At 40.8% G+C, this 20,710-nt stretch overlaps 1 protein-coding gene across 3 annotated transcripts in view; it reads right to left on the bottom strand.

Annotated features, from left to right (window-relative positions):
* Window positions 1–698: 698 nt before the first annotated feature.
* ELAVL4 (ELAV like RNA binding protein 4) overlaps window positions 699–20,710 on the bottom strand; it is a gene marked incomplete at both ends in the record, with an annotated part of 61,631 nt that continues 41,619 nt past the window's right edge. The window contains 5 exons of one of the 3 annotated variants that reach the window (XM_080623356.1): window positions 699–1,026; window positions 5,386–5,424; window positions 6,811–7,036; window positions 7,421–7,574; window positions 17,835–17,938. In XM_080623356.1, the coding sequence (XP_080479482.1) occupies window positions 699–1,026; window positions 5,386–5,424; window positions 6,811–7,036; window positions 7,421–7,574; window positions 17,835–17,938 (851 nt within the window). Of the gene's footprint in view, window positions 1,048–5,385; window positions 5,425–6,810; window positions 7,037–7,420; window positions 7,575–17,834; window positions 17,939–20,710 lie in introns of all 3 variants that reach the window. The other 2 variants (XM_080623355.1, XM_080623357.1) reach the window with 2 other exon arrangements.

Below are 20,710 nucleotides of genomic sequence, written 5' to 3' on the forward strand. Positions count from 1 at the left end.
TTTTCTTGAAACCCATTTTCAGCAAAGAGACCACCTCTTTGGCAACATTGTTAATGTTATTTAAATTGTTATGTCATCAGGTATCCCCCTTTACCCCATTCCCAACAGAAGACTGTTTAGTTCACATGATACAAAAGAAAAAAGGAAAAATAAAAAAAGTTGCAAAATTATGCTTTTTTTGCAATTTTTATTGTTCCTCTTTAATTTGTGTGGGGGGTTTACCAATCTGATTCAATCGATGTTGTTTCCTTTTTGTTTTTGAAAAGAAGAAAAGAAAAGAAAAATCTTTTGTTCTCGCTTTTTAATCCCATTAGTTCGTAAAAACTGTTTTTGTTTTCTTATTTGTTTCAAATGAGTGAATGGTCATCTTAAAAAGACCCACCTTCAAGGAAGGTAGTAAAACTAGCTGGCCGGGTAAAAATCCCTGCACATTGTTATCTATGTATATTATATTCAACAACGACAGCTATGAAAGAACATTCAATGCATCAAAGGTTTTTTTTGTTTTTTTTTTTTTCTAAGCATTATAAAATCCTTTCCTGTTCCTCACAGGATATCCAATGTTTTAATACTTAGGCAACACTGGCTTATAAAGTCCATGGTTGAATATAAGCCTTGAAGAGTTTTTATTTTTTTTGTTTTGTTTTGTTCGTATATATATTTATATATATATATTTTAGTAAGTAAGGATATGAAATTCAGGATTTGTGGGTTTTATTGGTTTTAAAGGAAACTTGCAATACTCTGTCTCCTAAACGGTATCCATTAAGGCTGGCAATCGCCATGGCAGCTTCGTCGTAGTTGGTCATGGTGACAAAGCCAAATCCCTTGCACTTGTTGGTGTTGAAATCACGGATCACCTTCACGTTATTGACTGCTCCAAAGGGACCAAACAACTGCCACAGGACGCTCTCGTCGGAGTCGGGAGACAAGTTGTAGACAAAGATACACCATCCAGTCCCAGTGTGACCAGGGATATTCATTCCGACAAGGCTCGTCATACCATCAATTGTGATCGGAGAAAACCTACCAAGTAAAAAGACGGGTCTATTCTAAATATATCTCTTGGCACAAGCTACATGGAACCAAGACTCTAAAGTAAGTCAGCCAATGGTAATGAAGGTTCTTGATCCTATCCCTGGAAGATGATTACATTGCTACCTTTGGTCTCTACCTAAGTGGAAGGCAGCTGTACCAGACCAAATCTGGGCATCAATGAGTCTCCCTTCAAGGATAAGCCCTACTTCGATGTATACTAAGATCTAATAAAAGAAATGCTTAAGGACAATCTAAGCCCAAAAGGGCCTGCAAATGCTCCTATAAACACAAGTTCATTTAAAGAAGCCTGTAGGAATTTGCTACCTATTACCACCACTAAAATAATGTAGTTTCAGGGAAATGGACATCCTAAACTTTACTTCTTACTAGTTGGTAGTGAAAAAAACCCTAACAAATTTACGACTTTAAAAGATTAATATGAAATGCCATTGCCAGGATTGAGCTGTAACAGTGGCCTCTCTAGCTAAAAATACTAAATACGAGATTTAAGAGAGATGTCTAACTTGCAGATTTTAATTCCCCTCCTAACACAGTCCTTAATTGACATACACTGAGAAAAGAAATCCAGGTAATAAAGAAGTCCTAAAGCTGGCCACATATTCAAGGAGATTTATGCTGCAATTGTAGGGTAAGTGAAACAGTGCATAAATATAATCGAGTATGTCAACAAATACCTTCATACTGTGAGACTTCATAGCCATGACAGGCTTTTAGGTTCTTTGGGTGGTCAATGCAGAGACAAGCTCCTACAAATCTAATACAGCACTCTAACTTTTCTCTCCTCGTTGTCTTTTGGGACCAGTTTCCTTTAGCTTGAACATCTGAACTGGGAAGCTAAAGCCAGGTAGCACGTTTATGCACATGGAACCATCACACAGTAACACAGGCTGGGCAGGATCTGTGGAGGTCATCTGATCAACCTCCAGCACAAAGCGAGGATGACTTCTCAATTTACATCAGATGCTCATGGCCTTGCAGAGGGGAGTTTTGAAAGTCTTCAAGGAAAGGAACTCCACTCCTGCAGCCCTTGCTCCAGGGCTCCACCATCCTCACTGTAAATGATTTTCCCTCATTCTCAGTTGAATTTTCCCTGTTCCTGTTACCTCTTGTCCTTTTGCAGTTGAGCTTCAAGAAGAGATCAGCTTCATCTTTCTAGTGCCCCTTGTAGGTAGCTAAGGACAGCAGCCAAGGGCTCAACTCTCCATCTGCCTTTCCTGAATTTCACCATGTTCCTCCAGCTTGTCAAGGTCTCCCCAGTGGCACCCGTGGCCAAGAGCACAGTGACTGCCCCTGTTCCCTCACCAATTTAGTGTCACCAGCTAATGCAAGGAGGGTGCGTTGCAGCCCGTGACTCAGGTTATTAATGAAGATGTTAAGCGGTATCAGCCCTCAGGATCAACATAATTTTCCTTTCATCAGTTTAAAAAAAAAGTGACATGCTTTCTGAAGCTGCACTTTGGGATAGGTTTTAAAATAACAACTGCACAGAGGAAACGTCTTAATAAAAAAATCCAGTTTCCCATGTACCTTCAATATGATGAGTTTTAATACCAGAACTGAATAATAATTCCTCAGGAGTCTGAGTGATGACTGAGGGAGTGGAGGGGGGGGAACTCAGCATTGCTGAGTAAGCTCTTGCACTCTCCAGAACTTACCCTTTTACACTTGCAATATTTCCACACACATTTAGCAGTCTGCACAATATTATGTTGTGTATATTAAATAGCCATAAAAGAAACTACACACCTGATGGCTGCCCACCATTCTGTCGATTCCTGATGGCACTTTATATGCATACTCAAGGAAAAAAGGCACTTGGAATATATATCTTACGCTGAGGAAAGTCACTGGGGTGTAGCTACGGTATAAATGAGCAGCTCACAAACGTTCACAGTGCTGGATCCTCAGACCTACGTATAGGTTTGCAGACAGTTTATTAAAGGTATGTGGCAATTTTCCAACTGAACTTCACTGTTGCAAATCCTACTCTTATCATCTTTTAGTTTCTCTCCCACATACTGAAACTAATAACATTATCATAATGGTTCAGCATGGCTCGAACCCACGGTATTTCCCCAGCTGCTGAAAAGCAAGGCAGAAGGTGGACAAGGCCAATTTATACTGTTCCTTCCACCTTATGTGGAATCATAAATAAGGCAGCCAAGACCAAGAGCTTGTATAAGTCAACAGCTTCAACTTCTTCTGAAATTTGGAAGATAGGACTTTAAGCCCGTTGCTGACAAGTGCCAGCTGTGCTAGTAACATACATAAACCAGAAAATGCTTCTCTTCTGCCATGTTTAATTTAACGTGAAGTACAACATTAATGTATACGCTACCCTGAAAGCGATGTTTGTTGTAAAATCTGGACATCCCAAAGCTGTGCATGTCACAGAGTGTGTTACGGAGTTTTGCAGGAAGGCTGCACTGATGTGTAAAGGGTTAAGGTTTCATGCAATTTACTGGAGAGCGGCTTTTCCCTGGAAACTTTTAGGGAAGCAGTTTTCAGCTGCTTTCAGCTGTTTATGTACCATGAGCACAGGAGCTGCCTTAAATCCAAGAAAGCATGCACAAAACTAGTGCAAGTGTACTGACACAAATACAAGACAACCTATTGCGTAAGTAGTTCTGCTACTAGCAAGTGACCTGGAATTAGCGTCAGTAAAACCTTTTTCCACGTCAACACATCTCCTTTCCATCAGTACTAGATACTTGATAAAGGGAAAGAAAGAACCGACCCCCAAACGCAGGAATGCCACAATATAGAGACAGTTTCAGAAGTTTTTATCAATACACTGGGTTTTTTTGTGACCCTATAACTATAAATTACAGGGTTTGCTAGGGCAAGTTTTCAAGATTTTCAAGATATGAACTAATTTAAGATGCCTACAAAACACTGTTGTGATTTAAGACCAATACTACAGCCTCTAAATATTACGAAAGCAGATGCATAACATAAAGGCAGGTAACTCACTCTCATTCCCTCTGTAGGTCTTATGACATCCAAATTCAAGCCCTCACTAGTTCAGACTAAGCCCTGTTTGTCCGGCACCACATACCAGTGCAATTCCAGGGAAGCAGAAGCAGCAAAAACCAAGGGAAAATTCCTGGAACAAACCCATCCTTCTGACACTGATTTGTGCCTGACAGGTTACTTGACACTGAGAGCTTTGCCATGTTTTTGGCAATGTATCAAGAAACAAGTGAGATGGGAGAACACAGGAAAAGCGGTGTGTGATAAGATTAGGTGGTGAGTTCTGACTCATCACATCACCACTAAGGATACTGCAGATGTAACAAATGTACTAATGAACACCAGAAGTAGTGCTTCTGGGAAGATATGCTGCCTCTTTTCTGGCTATTCCTTTTGTGAGTAGTCTTAAGATTTGCATAATAGCTACTGTGGCAGTAGTTAAAACCCATGTTACTGCCCACTACTCGCCAGTGTAAAGATATACTTACCATACCACTTTTATAGGATGAGCTTTAAAAAACAAAGCCCAAATAATTGGCACGTGTTGTGAGCAGACCATTTCAGAAGATTAAGAAGTATTTTCTCATCTTAATTGTGGGGCATAGCTGGACATCTTATGGTAACACCAGGAATAAGACTATACCGTTATTTTTGCCGTAAGGTTCGCTTGCGTTGATGCGTGCCATCAGAAGAAACGCTAACACCACATCAACTCATTTTAGCTATCAAACACTGAACATACTCATGAAACAGCATAAAAGTCTATCACACAAGCGTGCACATACATACGGACACACAGAGCTATTTTAAACAAAAACAAAATCTCAAGCACCAATATTAAACCTGTAACAAAAGAAATTCTGGGCTGATTAAGGTGCAGACAGCTGTATTTTCAAGTCAATCTTAAGTCAAATGTGGGAGAAACAAGGTCTTAACTGTGAGATTTAGACAACAGCAGTACAATTCTGGTTGAGACTATTTAGATTTCTATTATCAAATCAAAGATTACTTAAAAACTTAATAGTTCTGGTGCTAAATGGTGCTGGAAAAAGCACTATTTAGCAGGGCAACTGCAGTTTGAATGTTGGGAGCTGCTGCACCTAAACCATCTGAGAAGCCCACCTGTAAATAAAAATAAAAGGTGAAACAAAAAACCCCACAGAATCTGCATGTGTGGCCTTTAAAGTAACAAAACCAACTGAAGTCCAAACTTAAAAAGAATTTGACATGCTGGTGGAAGAAAAGAAGGAATTAAACCAAAAAAAAAAATAAAGTTAGTGAATTAAAAAAAATAAATTGTAGCACCAATCTGTGCCAACACGGACATCTGGCAATCTGTGGAATTCTAATTACCTCTTTACGCCATAGGCCATATTAAGCAAATTGTCCAGCCTGAAAAGAGAAGGAGGGTCTTTGGGTTAATGTCTCACAGATGGCAAGATCGCTCAATGGAACTATTATTAATAGCGTTCCATTTTCAAAGAAGAAACGTTCAACAAGTTTCCCACACATCTAAGGAGCCTAACAACTCCCGGCCTGCTTTGTTAAGTCTGAGGTTGTGCTTAAATCTCCACCACAGCATTTATTTTTAACTTGTCTACACTTTTTTTGCGAAAAAACTTCATTTCCAGGGTTTGGTTTTAAAAAAAATCCACTTCTGATTTATCCTTTTTAGACAGTGTTAGTATGAAATCTGTGCAAACAGTTCAACTGTTCACCTGATAGTTAACTTGGGAATAAAGTGTTACAGTCCAAAATTGCTGGAATTGGGAAAACTCTTGATTCTAACTGCTTTAACGTAATACTCTCCACACTATATTACATGTATTTAGTATTAATCCTCCATGATATGTCAATCCAAACGACCACCAAATTTTATACAGAATATAATCATCTGCTTTCCCTGAGAGTACAATAAAGACCTTCTGTCCATGGAAGGATTCAGTGACAATCTCAATGGACACAGCTGCGTGCCAAAGACAAAAACGAGTGTAAATTTAATGCATCCGATGACTTTTTTAATGATCTTGAATTCATTAGCACTTTTCATCACTGCAGACCTAAATTTACTTTTGAAAAATCCTCTAAAGCCAGGATGCAACTCAGTTATGTGAGTACGTCCAAGTTTCTTTTTTGAAGGCAAACCTTTTATTTGAATGCTAGGTTGCCTGAAAATTACTAAATATAAAAGTAATGAGGACATCATGTACTGCTAACTCTGGCTTATGTATCAGATGGAAACACTATATTCAGAATGCAAAGCATAAAACATCCCCGAAAACATCTGAAGACTCACACCAAAGACTAATGCAAGGTCTCTATACTAAGAGCAGATATCTCAGGCTAATAAATTTAATGATACTGCTGCTGACTGGAACAGACTCAGCTTTTTTCCTGCTACCAATCCACTGTCATTAACATCAAAGTCTAAGCTGCATCAAAACTGAAATAATACAGCAGAAAATAAAAGCATTACCAAAAAAATAGGAGAGAGAACAGGGTAGTCGCTGCTCATTTGATTATCAGTGTAACTCTTATTCTGTCCTCCCTTTTTCTATGAGCCTTCATGAGATCTGATTGTACAGTACTTCAGCTGTTTTAGTAAATACAACATGACTACTGCTGTCAGCAGATTTTCCTCCTCATTCTCCAGGAAAGAATATTTAATTTTACAAAGAAAATCAGGTCAGCCTACGCAACTAAAGCATATTTTCCTGCGTAGCACCTGCCCCACATTGTCACTGCTGGTGGAACTTCAGTTCTTTTCCAGGTAATTACCTGAATCTCTGAGCCTGGTGGTGAAGTGGTCCAGGGTAGCGTCTGTTGGGAGACTGATACAGCTGTGAAAGGAGTGCCTGGCTTGTTTTCTGGCTGGGGTTATTGGCAAACTTCACAGTAATTGGTTCTGTAGCACCACTAGGCTTCTGGCCATTTAGTCCCTTTATGGCTTCTTCTGCCTCTATTCTCTTATCAAAACGGATAAATCCCACACCTCGAGAAACCCCTGGGAAGTAAAGACATGTGAACAGATGAATATTTGTAGCAACAGCCTTATCTATGTAACGAACATGAATTGAGTATTTGTTGTCACTGCACAGAATGCATGGCTTGCAGATTAAAGAAAGTCCTATAAAGACAAACACTCTTCCCCATCTGTATTCTCCAAAATCAGCTCCTACCATATTTAATATAACGCTTTGAAGTAACCATTTTGCATTTTGAGATCCCTCATTAAAGAGGTAGTAGTTATGCCTCCAAACAGTGACAACACTCCAAGAACCACGTACTGCATTGTACACTAAACATCACATTGTCTTGAAACCCAACTGCCAACAAGTTTGCCATATCCAGAAAAACATGCATCTATCAAGGAAAGTTTTCTTTTAACCTGTGACTTGATCAACCAGAATCCGTGAGGTGATGATGCGCCCATATTGTGAGAATAACTGCTCTAATTCTTTCTGGGTCATTGTTTTCGGAAGGCCGCTGACATACAAGTTCGCATCTCTGATTGATGCTGAACTCGGACGGGCATACGACACCTAGGAAGGAAAGGAAAGACATGTTAGTAAGATAGAGCCACCCCTCGCATTTTAAATGGACAGATTATTTTCTGTTCTTTCACAACAAGAACCCTCGAGTTCAGATGTTACCTGTTGCGCAAAATCAACAAAGCCAGGAAAGGCTGGAAGAACAAAGAAGAACTAAAGAGACTAGGAACAGACGAAAGGGCTCTTCAAGTGCAGTCATAAAGTAACTATTGTTCAGAGGTAGATTAACATGCAGCTTCCTACGCATGGCTTTGTAAATTTACCCCTATAGATTGTGGGTGTATGGATGATTTACTGTATCCAATATAGCACTCCAAAGTTCTAGCATGTTTTTCTACCCAGCCCCCCCAAGAGTCTGAAACAGATCAGGTTATTTGTGGAGTGATCTTTTGTGCTATTTCTCTTTGTGTTTTCATCCTGAGCTGGCAAGATCTGTTCTGGATGAACAGTAAAGTACTGGTGAAATTAGACTAAATAAACATCTGCTCAGGGAACTGTGTACTGACACTCATTGTCCTATCTGCAATTCATCACAAGAAGTTCCCTTGCACTGTAAGCCTACAACCAAACCACAAAATATTATGACCAAGCAAACAAGAAAAGAAGTTGAGTTCCAACTGCATGTATGCTGTTGGAAAATTATTAAATCAAGACTCTCTCAACTGTTCTTCTATGAATCAGATTTATAATTATAATATGTGCATAAAAAGCCTTCTGCACTTTTAAAATATATACATTTAGAATACACACATTTAACATACAAAAATACTTCCCGGATAAAGCCTTAATGGCAAGTATTCAGCGTGGATCGTGAAGAATTGCTTTGCAGCACATCTGAAATAGCATTGGATCCAAACCTGAATATTTTGCACTTCATCTTGACTTATTTAAATATCAACAGATCAGTACATTCCTGCGTTATGTCTGAAAAAGTGTCTTGGAAGGAAATGGAGGGGTCCCCGTCATGAATACAATGCATTCAGCAATTGTCTTCCCCTTTTCCCGAGCCTTAGCCCAAACACAAATGATGTCAAATGGATGTCTTTGTGTGTTTTATGTGTCAAAGAGCTGTCTTTATGTGCTCCACACCTAAAAATAGATGCTGACTCAACACAGAAAGTGATGTTAATGACTAATATTTGCTTCCACAATCTTCTCTGAATAACAGCAGACAAACTCCAAAGATTTTAGATTTGAAGGTTTTGGGCAACTTCTTTATAACTTAGAAGCTGGTAAATAACCTTTTAAATCTAACATTTACATTTAGAGAGAAGGTGGGAAAAAATTAGGGAAAGATATGTGAAAAAGAAGTTAAATGAGAAAATTTGCATCAACTGAGGCAAGCTCAGGCACTCAGAAAAACAGACTTTCTGACCAGAGAAACCTTCAGGTGCTGAGATCAGTGCTGAAAGGGATGGAATATTGGAGTGGAAACTATTTAGTGCCTCAGCGATTCAGGACCTCACAGCCCGTGAGCTCCTGATGGGGTGCAGCATTTAAGTCACTTAATTGCTGGTCCCAAACACCCCTGGTACTGCAGGACCAGAATACGCATGGCACTGCCTGGCTTTTATGTAACTAAGATCAAGCCAGGAGCTTGGGGAAACCAGGGATAACTGCACTGTGCCTTTGCTTAAAATCACTGGTTTTGACTGTGCTTGGTTGGGTGGTCTCACGTCAGTGGCTTCTCACTTATGCCCTATGCCAGGGCACTCGGAAAAGCAGACTCCCTCCCACTCTGCAAAAGTCTTACCTTGAGAGGGTACTCAAAGGGTTCAGACATCTACAGTTTAACCTACTTCAGGAATAACAGTTTAAAAAACACTTAAGAGCCTCTCTGGAGTTATTGAGAGTTATAGAAACCTCACCTATTCCTCAAAACAGAGAGCTGCAAAATTAATAAAGTTCCTGGGAAAACAGCCAGGGGTTTCCTTTGGGTTTTCTCACTCTGGCACATTCATTAACCAAACGCCACATTACAGGAAAGATGAAAAGTATTGGGATATGCAAAAAACACCGTTTCCCAGAGCACTGAGTGCCTGACATTTTATATATATACTTCTACATACAGAAAACGCTCTGCTCTTGTAGGCCCTGCAGACACACAGAGAAAGGGGAGACTCCACACACTCAAATCACACGTGAACACCTACCACCGCCCAGGTCTACTTTTTATTTCCTCCTGCAATCAAACATTCAGGTTGCAGGGGAGCCTGGGCCAAAGAAAGAAGCAGTCAAAAGCAACGTCTTTAAAAGCAAGGAGAAAAGGTTGTGAGCTGAATGGACTCAAGGCTAGCAATGTCAATTATTTATCTGGTTTTGAATCTTTTTCATGTTCCCTCTCAGGTCAGCCAATGACAAATCGATCAGTTAGGCTGTGCCATCCTGCTTTCAAGCCATTATTCAGTTAGTTCTGAGGATGGGATGTCTTCCCACGTATTAGCTATCAAAGGAAGAAATCGCCCACCCTGGCCCTCCACAAGACCGGAAGCAACTTGCGCTGTGCAAGTTAAAATGGGAGACAAAACCAGCTCCCATTTTAGCCCTGAAAACTACAAAGCGCCGGGTGAGGATACTGCATTAATTCTTTATATTCACACTTAAGAACGACTTTTTTGCTCATGGCAGTGTTAGTGCCCTATAATGAAACTGTGTGCTGAAAAAGAGAAGCATATGGAAATCCCAGCCAACACAAAGAAATTCAAACAAATGAGCTGGAGAACACCAAACTACTGTCTGGCCCAGGCATTTCTCAGCATTAAAATGTTTGTCCGCCTGTATGACAGTTGGAGGTCGAACGGAGTTATTTTGCTGTGTAAGATCACTTAGGAGTTCTTCAGTCCAATTTGCAAGGAAGATACTAAAATATTGTACGATTTATTTTATAGCTTGCTGGCCTCTGATGTTAGTTTCTATACATTTATATATTAACTGTGAAAATCTTTCGCTACGATATTTCTCATCTGACATTGAACTGTGTAAGGGCTTCTGTTCAGTGTAAACAGCCATCTCGAGAGTCTGCACCGCTGTCTCCAAACACTAATGCAGAGTCATAAGGTCCAGCATTTCGTATCTTCCATGGTAATGCACGAATCTGTTTAGGAGGGCAGAAAATATCTCCAAGTTAAAGTAATTATCTTCCTTATTGATTTCCTACCCATTTTGCCACATAAAAAACTCTCTGAAAAATTTCTAACCTCGAGACTCTTCAAAAGGTAAATTGAAGCAGCCTGGTCTTTCCAACTCAGAGCTCACAGCAAAGGCACCCAGAGGCATGAACGCATCCCATTTGTCTTACAGACGCGAGGTGCTGGATGTGTAACAGCAACCATTTATACACTGACACTTAACCACTTCGCTGCTGCTCATAGAATCACAGAATGGTTAGAGATGGAAAGGACCTTAAGATCATCTAGTTCCAACACCCCTGCTCATCCAAAGAGATGCTTTCAGATCATATGCTAATCCTGGACTTTTCAAATATTAAGTCCATTTCTAGAAGCCTTATCCCAAAATTCAACTCCAAATCTGCTCCGAAGAGGAAAAGCATCATCCTTCCCTGAACGATGGGCTCTGCCAGCAGAGCCACCCTGTCCTGGTCTAAACGTCTGCTGACAAACAACCTAGCAGCTCATGTCTTCTCCAGAGGACATGTACATCTTGCTCTGCATCTACCATTACTCATCTGGTGAACCTGAGACTAGCCATGAGCCTAGTTCTAGCTCTCCACAGCAGCACAAGCATCCACAGGCCACCAAACCACCTACCGATGGTACCTGCAATTCCTGGGACATCTCTCCAGCCACGAGCAGATATGGTGCAGTCGGTGCTGTGGGACTACCTGGGCAGCTTTCAAAAGGAGTTTGTCTAACATTCAAAACCTCTGAACCTCTTGGTCACCTCAATTCTAGAAGACTTTGCTTTATCTCTCTGCATGACACTCTCAAAGATGTAGGATGGCTTTTGGGGTGAGTTACTTTGCTTTTTTCCTGCCTAAGGTCCAAACGTGTAAAATGAGGACAACCCTTCCTTCACTTGCTGCCCCTTATTCCACTGGTATGGCCTGGAAGTGCTTTAACACGACTGCTCCAAGAGCTTCACACGTGTAAATGAGCACAATCTTAGTTGTTTCACACACATATGGAACTAGAAGTAAAATCTGCTTAACACCAAAGGATGGGCTACGGCTGGAAGAGATGTTTCCCACAGCCACTTCCAGGCCCTCGTCCATGCCCTACTTCTGTGCAAGAACAGAGATTTAAGAAAACCTCTTGTGCTTTGTCAGAACAAGCACAAACAAAGGCGTTCCGGTCCAGAGGCTGAGGACCAGAGTCTGGAATATCTTCACTGCTTTGTCCTTTCCTTCTCCAAGCCCTTGGCTGGGGGATAGAGGGGAGTGATGATGCACTTCACTGTTGAGCAATTCAATTCCATCGGACTGGGATTAATTATGATTGCAGGTAAGATACAATAGTCTATCCCATCATTTCATGAAAGAATCTGCAGATAACCTAGAAGCACTCTGGCTGTATCAAGAGCAGGGCTAAGAGAAATAATTGCTTTGGCTCTGTGGAAAGAAAAGGACTTATTGGCAAAACTGAAGCAGTTACATCTCGATTAAGAGAAGATGCCCAAAACTAGCAGATTAAGGCTGTGGTGCCTGCTGAAAGCAGCAGGGCCAAATCTGAACCTTCAAACGCAGATCTGTGAGGTCCTTTGAACTGCAGCATCACTACAAGAACTAAGGGTGGAAGAGGATTTGTTAACAAGCACTACAAAGATCCAAAAGGTTACACAGACAGAGGCTCCTGAAAAGCAAAACCAAAGTAAACTTAGTTGAGGCTTTCCAGGTCTGTGGCATCTTTAGAGATTCTTGTCCAAGGCTCTGTCCCAGGTACAGCAATCACAGCTAATGACCCCTCCTCCTTGACTAACTCTGAGCTACCATGAAATAGAATAAGCAATTACCTTAATTTTAAGAGGAATTATAGAACAACTACATCCCAAATGTACAGCTTGCAAACGGCTGTAATTTGAATTTGTGGGGAAGGAAAGCAGTGCATGCTCTTTCACATCTCTCCCCTCTGCAAAGCTTTGCTGGAGCAAGGGCACCTCAAGGCAGCTGATGTCTGAAGACCAAGCACACGATGTGCAGAACACACCATGCCCCTGCACATGGGGGGCCCAAAGTAACTGCATACATGGGGAAACTTGAAAATGCAAAATCCCTCATTGCCACATCCAACATGGGGTTGGAACTGGATGATCTTAAGGTCCTTTCCAACCCTAACTATTCTATGATTCTATGTTCAGCTTTTCCTGGCATCCTCCACTCCCCAAACCCTCCACCTCATCTCCCTCTCTGTGACATCCCCAGCAGTTTGGAATGGGGTACAGAAGATGCTGCTCTCTTCCCCAGTGCTCACTGCTGCAGCTTTCCTCCTTCCCTGCCTGCTGCTTCCTGTGCCTCCTTCCCCACTGAGCGCGACTGGAAGGCAATCTTTTTGACAAATGACTTTGTACAACGGAGAACTCTGAGGTTGCTGTTATTTGGTTACCTTGCAGTGACAAGATAGTTTGTCTTTTTGCGGACAATTACAAGAATTAACATGGACAGATTTAGAGCCTGAATCGTGTAGAAATATCTGGCATTTCGAAAAACACCTGAGAGACCAAGATAAACAGCAAGATCTTCGAGCAGTTAACATTACCATTTCATTTCCAGAAAACTCTTGCGTACTTTCTCCCACAGCCCTACTCACTTGTATTTTAAACTAGGACCATCCAATCCTATTGATCAAAATGGGAGAGTAAAGCAGAAATACGTATCTTTAACAATCAGAAGTGTTTAAATAGCAGCAGCTATATTCCATGTTACTTATTAACTGAAAACTAAAATCAGAGAACGCCTCAGACCACAGCGAAATGATCCTATCTGTTTGGTATTTTACCACAGAACCACAGATTGGTTTGGGTTGGAAAGGACCTTAACGCTCATCCAGTTCTGACCCCCTGCCACAGGCAAGGACACCTTCCACTAGACCAGGTTGCTGACAACCCTGTCCAAACTGGCCTTGAACACAATATCTGATAGCTCTGATTTAAAAACTGGAAGGCATCAAGGGCTCAGAGATCCCAGATTCCTTTCTCCCCTCACCGGAGACTTCTCCCTTTGCTCCAGCAGTGTCAGCGTACTCCTGCTCCTGCCAGCGAAGAAAGGTAAAAATACCTGTTTCTCAGGTGACAGAGAACAGGAAGGAGATGGGGACACAAGACTGCGCTTCAGGGGGTCACTGGCTCTTTTTGGATTTCAAACTTCCTTTCAAAACTCTGTTCCACCCTTGTTCCAGCATCCCCCAATGTGAAGCCAGGTCACTTGAATCCCCATGTACCGCTTCCTTTGCATCCTTTCAGGCATTGTCTTTTTTCCAGGGCAAAGCAGCGCAGTTGAAACAATCTGTACCCCATGCATCACACATCTTACTTTGCTTCTGGTATTTGCAACTAAATTGCCAGGCAATCTTCAACAGCAGCAGTGACCTTTCATATGCTTTTATGGATGGGCAAATTTAATTTCTAAAAATAGATTCAATTTCTGGAATATATATTTATTTCAACACAAGCTGTATCTTCCCTCATTCTAAGCTGTTTTGTTGAATTACGCCAAGCTTTAGCTGTAAAAATGAAGTGAAACCTTTCTCCCTCACAAGATGCTGCTGCTGCTATGAAATGGCGTAAATAAGATATGCACTATGATCAGCTGAGGAGGAACATAACGTGTATCACCTACTACCACCACATGCATAACACTTCCTTCAATGCTTTCCCCAAACAGATATTCTGCAAATAGTCACCTATCAACTTTGACTGGAAAGGGTGTCACTGACACATAAATGCACATAAATATTTTAGCTGCTACAGTGAAAAGGGATTATTTTTTGTAACAATGAAACAATAAAAAGAACATTTCTGGAGTTATTTTTGTCCGCACATCTGAAAGCAGGCTGTGTCTAGCTTTTTTGCTGATCCTGCTGTAAAACCAGTTCCTCCTGTGACTGCATGGCTGTTTTGCAAGGCATCAGGAGAGAGAGAACATTAAGCTGCCACAAAAATGTTACAGAAGTGAAAAGGACAGGATTTGAGGACACATGCAGAAAATATATATATATTTAAACATGAATTAAGCCCAGTGGGGTCAAAAATGAGTGCAGATCTGATGCCCCAGGGCCAGCTCGTGTTCAGTTTAGGTGCAAGCGACAGCAGAGCTCACGACTTGTTTGAGCAAGGAGATGGACACAGCCAGCAGGGCCAAGGTGACCTTGGGAAACAGAAGTAATTTGCCCTGTAAAAGGGCTTTCACAGATTATTCATTTCAACTTCCTATAAAAAACACCTTGCAAACAAAAGGTAGGGAGAGAAACACTACCTGCAGGGCTGCAGCTACCCAGCGTATGCAGGCAGAGGCCAAGGTTCAGCCTATCCATCAACAGGACATCACTGATTCATTCTAGGGCATAAAACCCAACCACACTCAGGAAGAAAACAGAGTAAAGCAATGCTCAGTACTTTTCCAGCCCAATGTTATTCTAGTATTAATATTTTTCAGCCTACAGAACTATATGCCACCAAATCCCTTTCTATATGTTCTTTTGAGACAGGCTTTTTTAATGCACCAGAAGTGCATTTTTAATAACTGTAAAGGGCATCTAGCTAAAGTAATCCGCTCTGGTAATTACATATAGTAACTCCACGAATTAAAATACTTCAACCTTATAATGAATCACGGTGAGATACATGGAAAAGGATGTGTGTGGGGCAACAGGCGAGCTAGGAGACTTCAGCAGTGCAGAGCATGATTTCTCCTTGCTTTGGAACTTTTTGGAAACCACGGACATCTCCAGCAATATGGGAGCAGCAAACGTACATGATTCACAACTCAGCATGAACACTGGGAAACCTCCATCCCCATCACACAGTACCAGACCTAATTTATGAAAAGCATAATATATGCAAAATATAATCAAAAACACACACAAAAAAACCCCCAAAGGGCTAAGGGGAGGTTATCACAGGCAATTCTGCAACTAAAAATTGGGTTGGAAACTGCTAGTTAAATGTCCATGCGTCCAGAGCTTTGCCATTTGAATAGAAGGCGCCCTTGGGTTGGCTTTAGGCAGCTGCATAAACACTTACCTGAAAACAATCTTGTTTTAAGAAAACCCTACACACATCTTCCCAATCACTGAAGAAATTACACTGCTCCTGTGCATGTCAGCTAGGTCAATCTCTTTTTGCTTGTTATTAAATTTTAACAGCTTTCAAGAGCCCAACAGAATGTCATTTATTCTATAAAAGTCTACTGGCTAATAAGAAGCATGAAAATCCCAGACCTAATAAAGCACCTGTATTTGTAAAATACATAATGAATTAAAAAAAAACAAAGAAAATACTTTCTGCAAAGATATTTCAGCATGGGAAATTCCTGGGTAACAAAAATCTTACTACACATGATGAAAGGAAGGCATAATGGTTTAATTTTACATGTCGGGAGAAATATAAGAGAGTAAATGGGGTGGGTTTTTGGAGGCCTTTTCGTAGGTTATGTGTTTTCTGTAACCTTGGAATCCTATGCATGCAATAGCATTTCTCTGGCTCACAAGAAAAACATAGAGGCAAAGCAACATAAGTACTCAGGACAAAAAAATTCAGTGCCTTCGCTAGCACTCAATAATGGTACAAGTATGAAAGCGCTGCATTAAAATCTAATTTTTTCAAGTTCTACTCAGTTTTTAATAAACTAGAAGACAGATCAGTACCTTCAAAATGCTATGTGTTCTCCTGATAATGTGCCTTTAAAAGCAATTTGGAAAGCAACTTACTGCTCAACTTTTCACTGTAAGCGGGAACTGCTGAGTCCAAGCATGTATTGCCACCTGCAGCAGTAGATAAGACGGTAGATTTTGCTGCTTTGCCTTACATACTCCTGTAAGTTTTTCTCTTTAACTCTACAAAACCACGCTGTGAGCATTTTTATATACGGCACACGTACGTATCTACAGGATGTAACCTGGTTTGTCTAGGGGAGGTTTGGAAAAAGCCTTCTCTATATAATCCATGCAGCTACTCCACCACTTGCATAACCCCCAAACTCATGACTTTTGCTCCCCACTGATCATACACATCAAGGGAAAACTTGCTTGAAACAATCTTTAGAGATGCACACGATCTTTTTGCTTTAGGGAATGCCATTTCGTTCAAACCAAAACCTTCAGTGAGAAAGGGTAAGCACAACTGAAGTACTGACCATACAATATCCTTTTTTTGCAAGATAAGAAATCACATTATTTGTACGAGTTTTTTTCAGAAGTAAAAATTCTGTTTCTATATTCTTAATATTTCTGGCTTTGAAATACAGCTTAAATACAGAATAGAAATTAAGAAAACAGTACAAATCGGAAGAAGCATTCAAATATGATCAAAGCAGTTTCAGATAATTTGAATCAGATCTGCTGTGTGTTCTTCTTCAATATTTTGATTCATATTCCTTAAGCTGTATTACTTGTCAGAATTCTGGATGTGGAAATCTTCCATAAGCTGTTTCAAAAAGGCTTTATCAGCCATGCAGCACAAAACGTGACAGTGCAGAAACTTGCTGTTCTTGTGAGACCACTAAAGAAGGTCATTGAATAACTAATGGTCTATTACAACAATGAGATGAGAGACTTCAGTGGGATCTCCAAAGCCTCCAGCTTTTAAAAGAATAAATCAAACTAAGGATGTGGAAACTGAGAATTTGTTGGGTTTTTGTTTGGGTTTTTTTCTTGAGAATGACACAGTCTAACTTGAGAGAAACATACTTTCAACACATAAGTGACATGGGTGTCACTAAAAGAGAGCTCCATGTTAGGGTATTTCCCATTAAAACATAAGAAAATGTGTAACTTATGAATACATTGTCACCTACTTCACCTCTGTTTATGGATAACAGTACCACTACAACTATTTCATTCCACATTTAAGCCTGACTGCAATGATTTAAGGAGCTTCCTGTTACTTTCCCCCCTTGAACAACAGCAGCAACTTCAGAGAAGAGAGATTTCATCTTCCGCCTGTCCTCCCATAGTTCCAAGGAGGAGCTCGTTAGTTCCCCTTACACTGGAGATTAAAGTAGTGATGAAATTGCCAGAAATTTCATTTCAACTATTTTCTCCACTTCCTGAACTGAGCAAAAGGTGTTTTATGTTATCTTACCTTTATGGTTTTGGTCTGGAGTCTGAGTCCATTTAAAGTGTTAATGGCTTTCTCTGCATCCTTTGGATCAATATAGTTAACGAATCCATATCCTAAACTCTGCCCTGTTGAAACACAAGAGAAAAGGAAAGAACAACTCAGCATTTTCAAGCACAAGAACCGCTTCCAAGAGTGGGAACACAGTGTTCTTACAGTGTCCGTTTCATCCTTGATTTCCCCTATGGTTTCTATGTCATTCTTTACCATTTCATTAGCTCCTTGATACAGAAGAATCCAACATAAGAATTTTAAACTGCTGAAGATCCTACATCAAAACCAAGGAGGAACAAGCTCCCACCCTGACTTCCCCTGGATTTTACTGAGAAGCGTGGACGAGGCTTAACATCAGCAGAACCGTGGAACAGCTTTGTGTAATAGTTCCTAATAAAAGTAACCAGCTGCCCTGCCAGAGCAGTAATGAGGCCACCTCTTAAAAATGATAATACACACAATTCTGCTCCTGTTCATAAATAAGTTTGTGTTTAAAATGCAAACATTAGGAAACAGCACTTTAACGCTAACCTTGAAGCAGCTGACTGAGAAAGACAACCACCTTTACATCTTCTTTTATTGCTCAGTGAGCACCCAGTAAATAGGAAGAGAAAGGACAGATCAAATTGCAGTAGGATAAGAGACTGCATTAAAGCTTTCCTCCATGTACTAGGGATGACAGCAAAACCAAAACAGTACAACTGCTGCTGCGCACAGGATGGCAGGAGCCCACTTTAGCAGCCAAAATCATTTCAACAGCTTCTGTTTGACTAGTGAGATCTATGTTTGTGTTTGCAAGGAGAAAGAGAAGACCTGGTTAATAGCTGGGATAAGTAACAGGGAGCTGGAGAGACCATGCTGTTAGCATAACAGACACTCTTGCTCCCAAGCCCAAAGACCGAGCTGTGGGTCTGCACCGGGCTGTGAAAACCTGCATCAGAGAGGTACCTTTCGCCGATTCTCAAGTAGCATCAATTCTATTAATGCAACATGAGAGACAGCCGCTTCCAGATCCCTTCTTGAGCCTCCTACTGAAGTTATTTTGCACATTTGGAAATCACAGCAATTCTTAGGGTTTCTTTTAAAGGCACATAAACTTATACACACGCACAGATAATCAGATTTCAAGAACAAGCAAGCCCAGGCAGGCAAGCAAACAGTCCTGTAATTCAACCATGCTCCTTCTCATCCCTCCCAAGGAGAAAGACAGCACTTGTGGAAGATTTCTATCTGCAGGAGCAGCAAAAGGCGACCCAGCTCCTGCTCACCAGGAGAAAGTGGAGGTTGGGAAAGCAGCTGCACACCAAGTGCCTTGATGTACCCTGGAGGCACAGATCCTGCCTCCTGAGCACAAAGCTTTGTTTCTTTGTCTCCTGGACTACAAAAAAGCATCTGTGTGTTTCTCAAAGTCAGACACCACCAGAAATACAGCATTTGCTGCAACACAAATACAGGGAGCACTTCTGTCGTACGAAATCAGATCAAAGCGCTAAAAGCTGCTAACTATGCAATGGAAGACCTTAAATTCCATGGAAACACTGCAATTCATGCCTAAAATGCCCACATGCAGGAGTAAGGATAAGAAATGGCAGTTTTAACCTACAATATTAGGAACCAATTCTATCCAATCAATTCAACTTCAGAAATAAGTATTAAAACATATCTAGTCTTCCTGGAGAGCTGAATTAATCTCCACAAAAATATTCTTAGCCCAGTTACACGACATTAACCAAGATGGAGCTGAAGTCTGACTGAGCACGAAGCCTGGAGCAGAAATACTGCAAAGATACTTTCTATGCCATGCCTTCCTCTTCTTGTCTACCCAGATATTTTATACAGCCCCAGTCCCTGTGCCTCTGAACATATCAAATCCTTAGTATGTTGAATCCTATACAGGCCTAGACAGAACGAAGCCATTCTCCAGGAAACTGACATCTTTTTATGGAGGAAGGAAGACACAAGGATCAGGGCTTGGATAACCTGAGTTCATGTCCCTACTTTTCCCCGTAACCATCTATTGACCTTCAGAGGTACCTAGGTAACAGGAGTAGCTGACACGGCCCTGGGGTTTATGTCAGTCTGTCTGAACACAGGCTTCCATGTCCAGCCACCATTATTCTCAAGGCACATGGCCTGACCAATCTCTACAGTACATACTACGATACTTAATCATCTCCTTAAGGAACATTCTCGCTTCTGTAAATACTTCTGTATGGATGAGACCATGGAGAACAAACCCACCCACAAAACAAGCTGTAGGGAAGAAAAGTAATGGCAAGACAAGAAAAGAATGGTATGAAGATTCCATAGACCATTCACTTCTCTCCTTGGGGTTCTCCTATAAGATTATTCGAGTTATTTAGATACCATCATCTCCGATTCTCACTGCCAAATGGAACCAAACAACTATTTTCTCCAACGTGAAGGTCAAAGAATATCAACATGAACAAAGCTGAGTGTAAGCATGCCTGCAGAACCAGGCTAAACCAAAACAATTACATTGTCAGACAATTCTGGTTAGAGTAATAGGTACATAGAAACATGGTTTTTGGTTAGTATATACTTGTAATCAAATTTAAGGCCTGTTACTAATAAGCTACCGGTCATGATTTCATATCAAATACATTAATTGCTATGTTGGCTGCCGTATATTCTCACAAAAAGGGGTGTCTACTCAGCATCCTGAGCACTGAATTTCTATAAATTCAAGAAATATCCCTTTTATCTTAAAAAAGATGCCCTACATCCTTTGCAACCAACTGAAATCTTGGTGCAGTTGATTCAACCAGCAAATTCCTGTTGCTGCTTTCTGCCATATGCCTTCCTATGTACCACTGAGGGCGAAG

Source organism: Psittacula echo (assembly GCF_963264785.1).
Source record: "Psittacula echo genome assembly, chromosome: 7".
Taxonomy (NCBI): Eukaryota; Metazoa; Chordata; class Aves; order Psittaciformes; family Psittacidae; genus Psittacula; species Psittacula echo.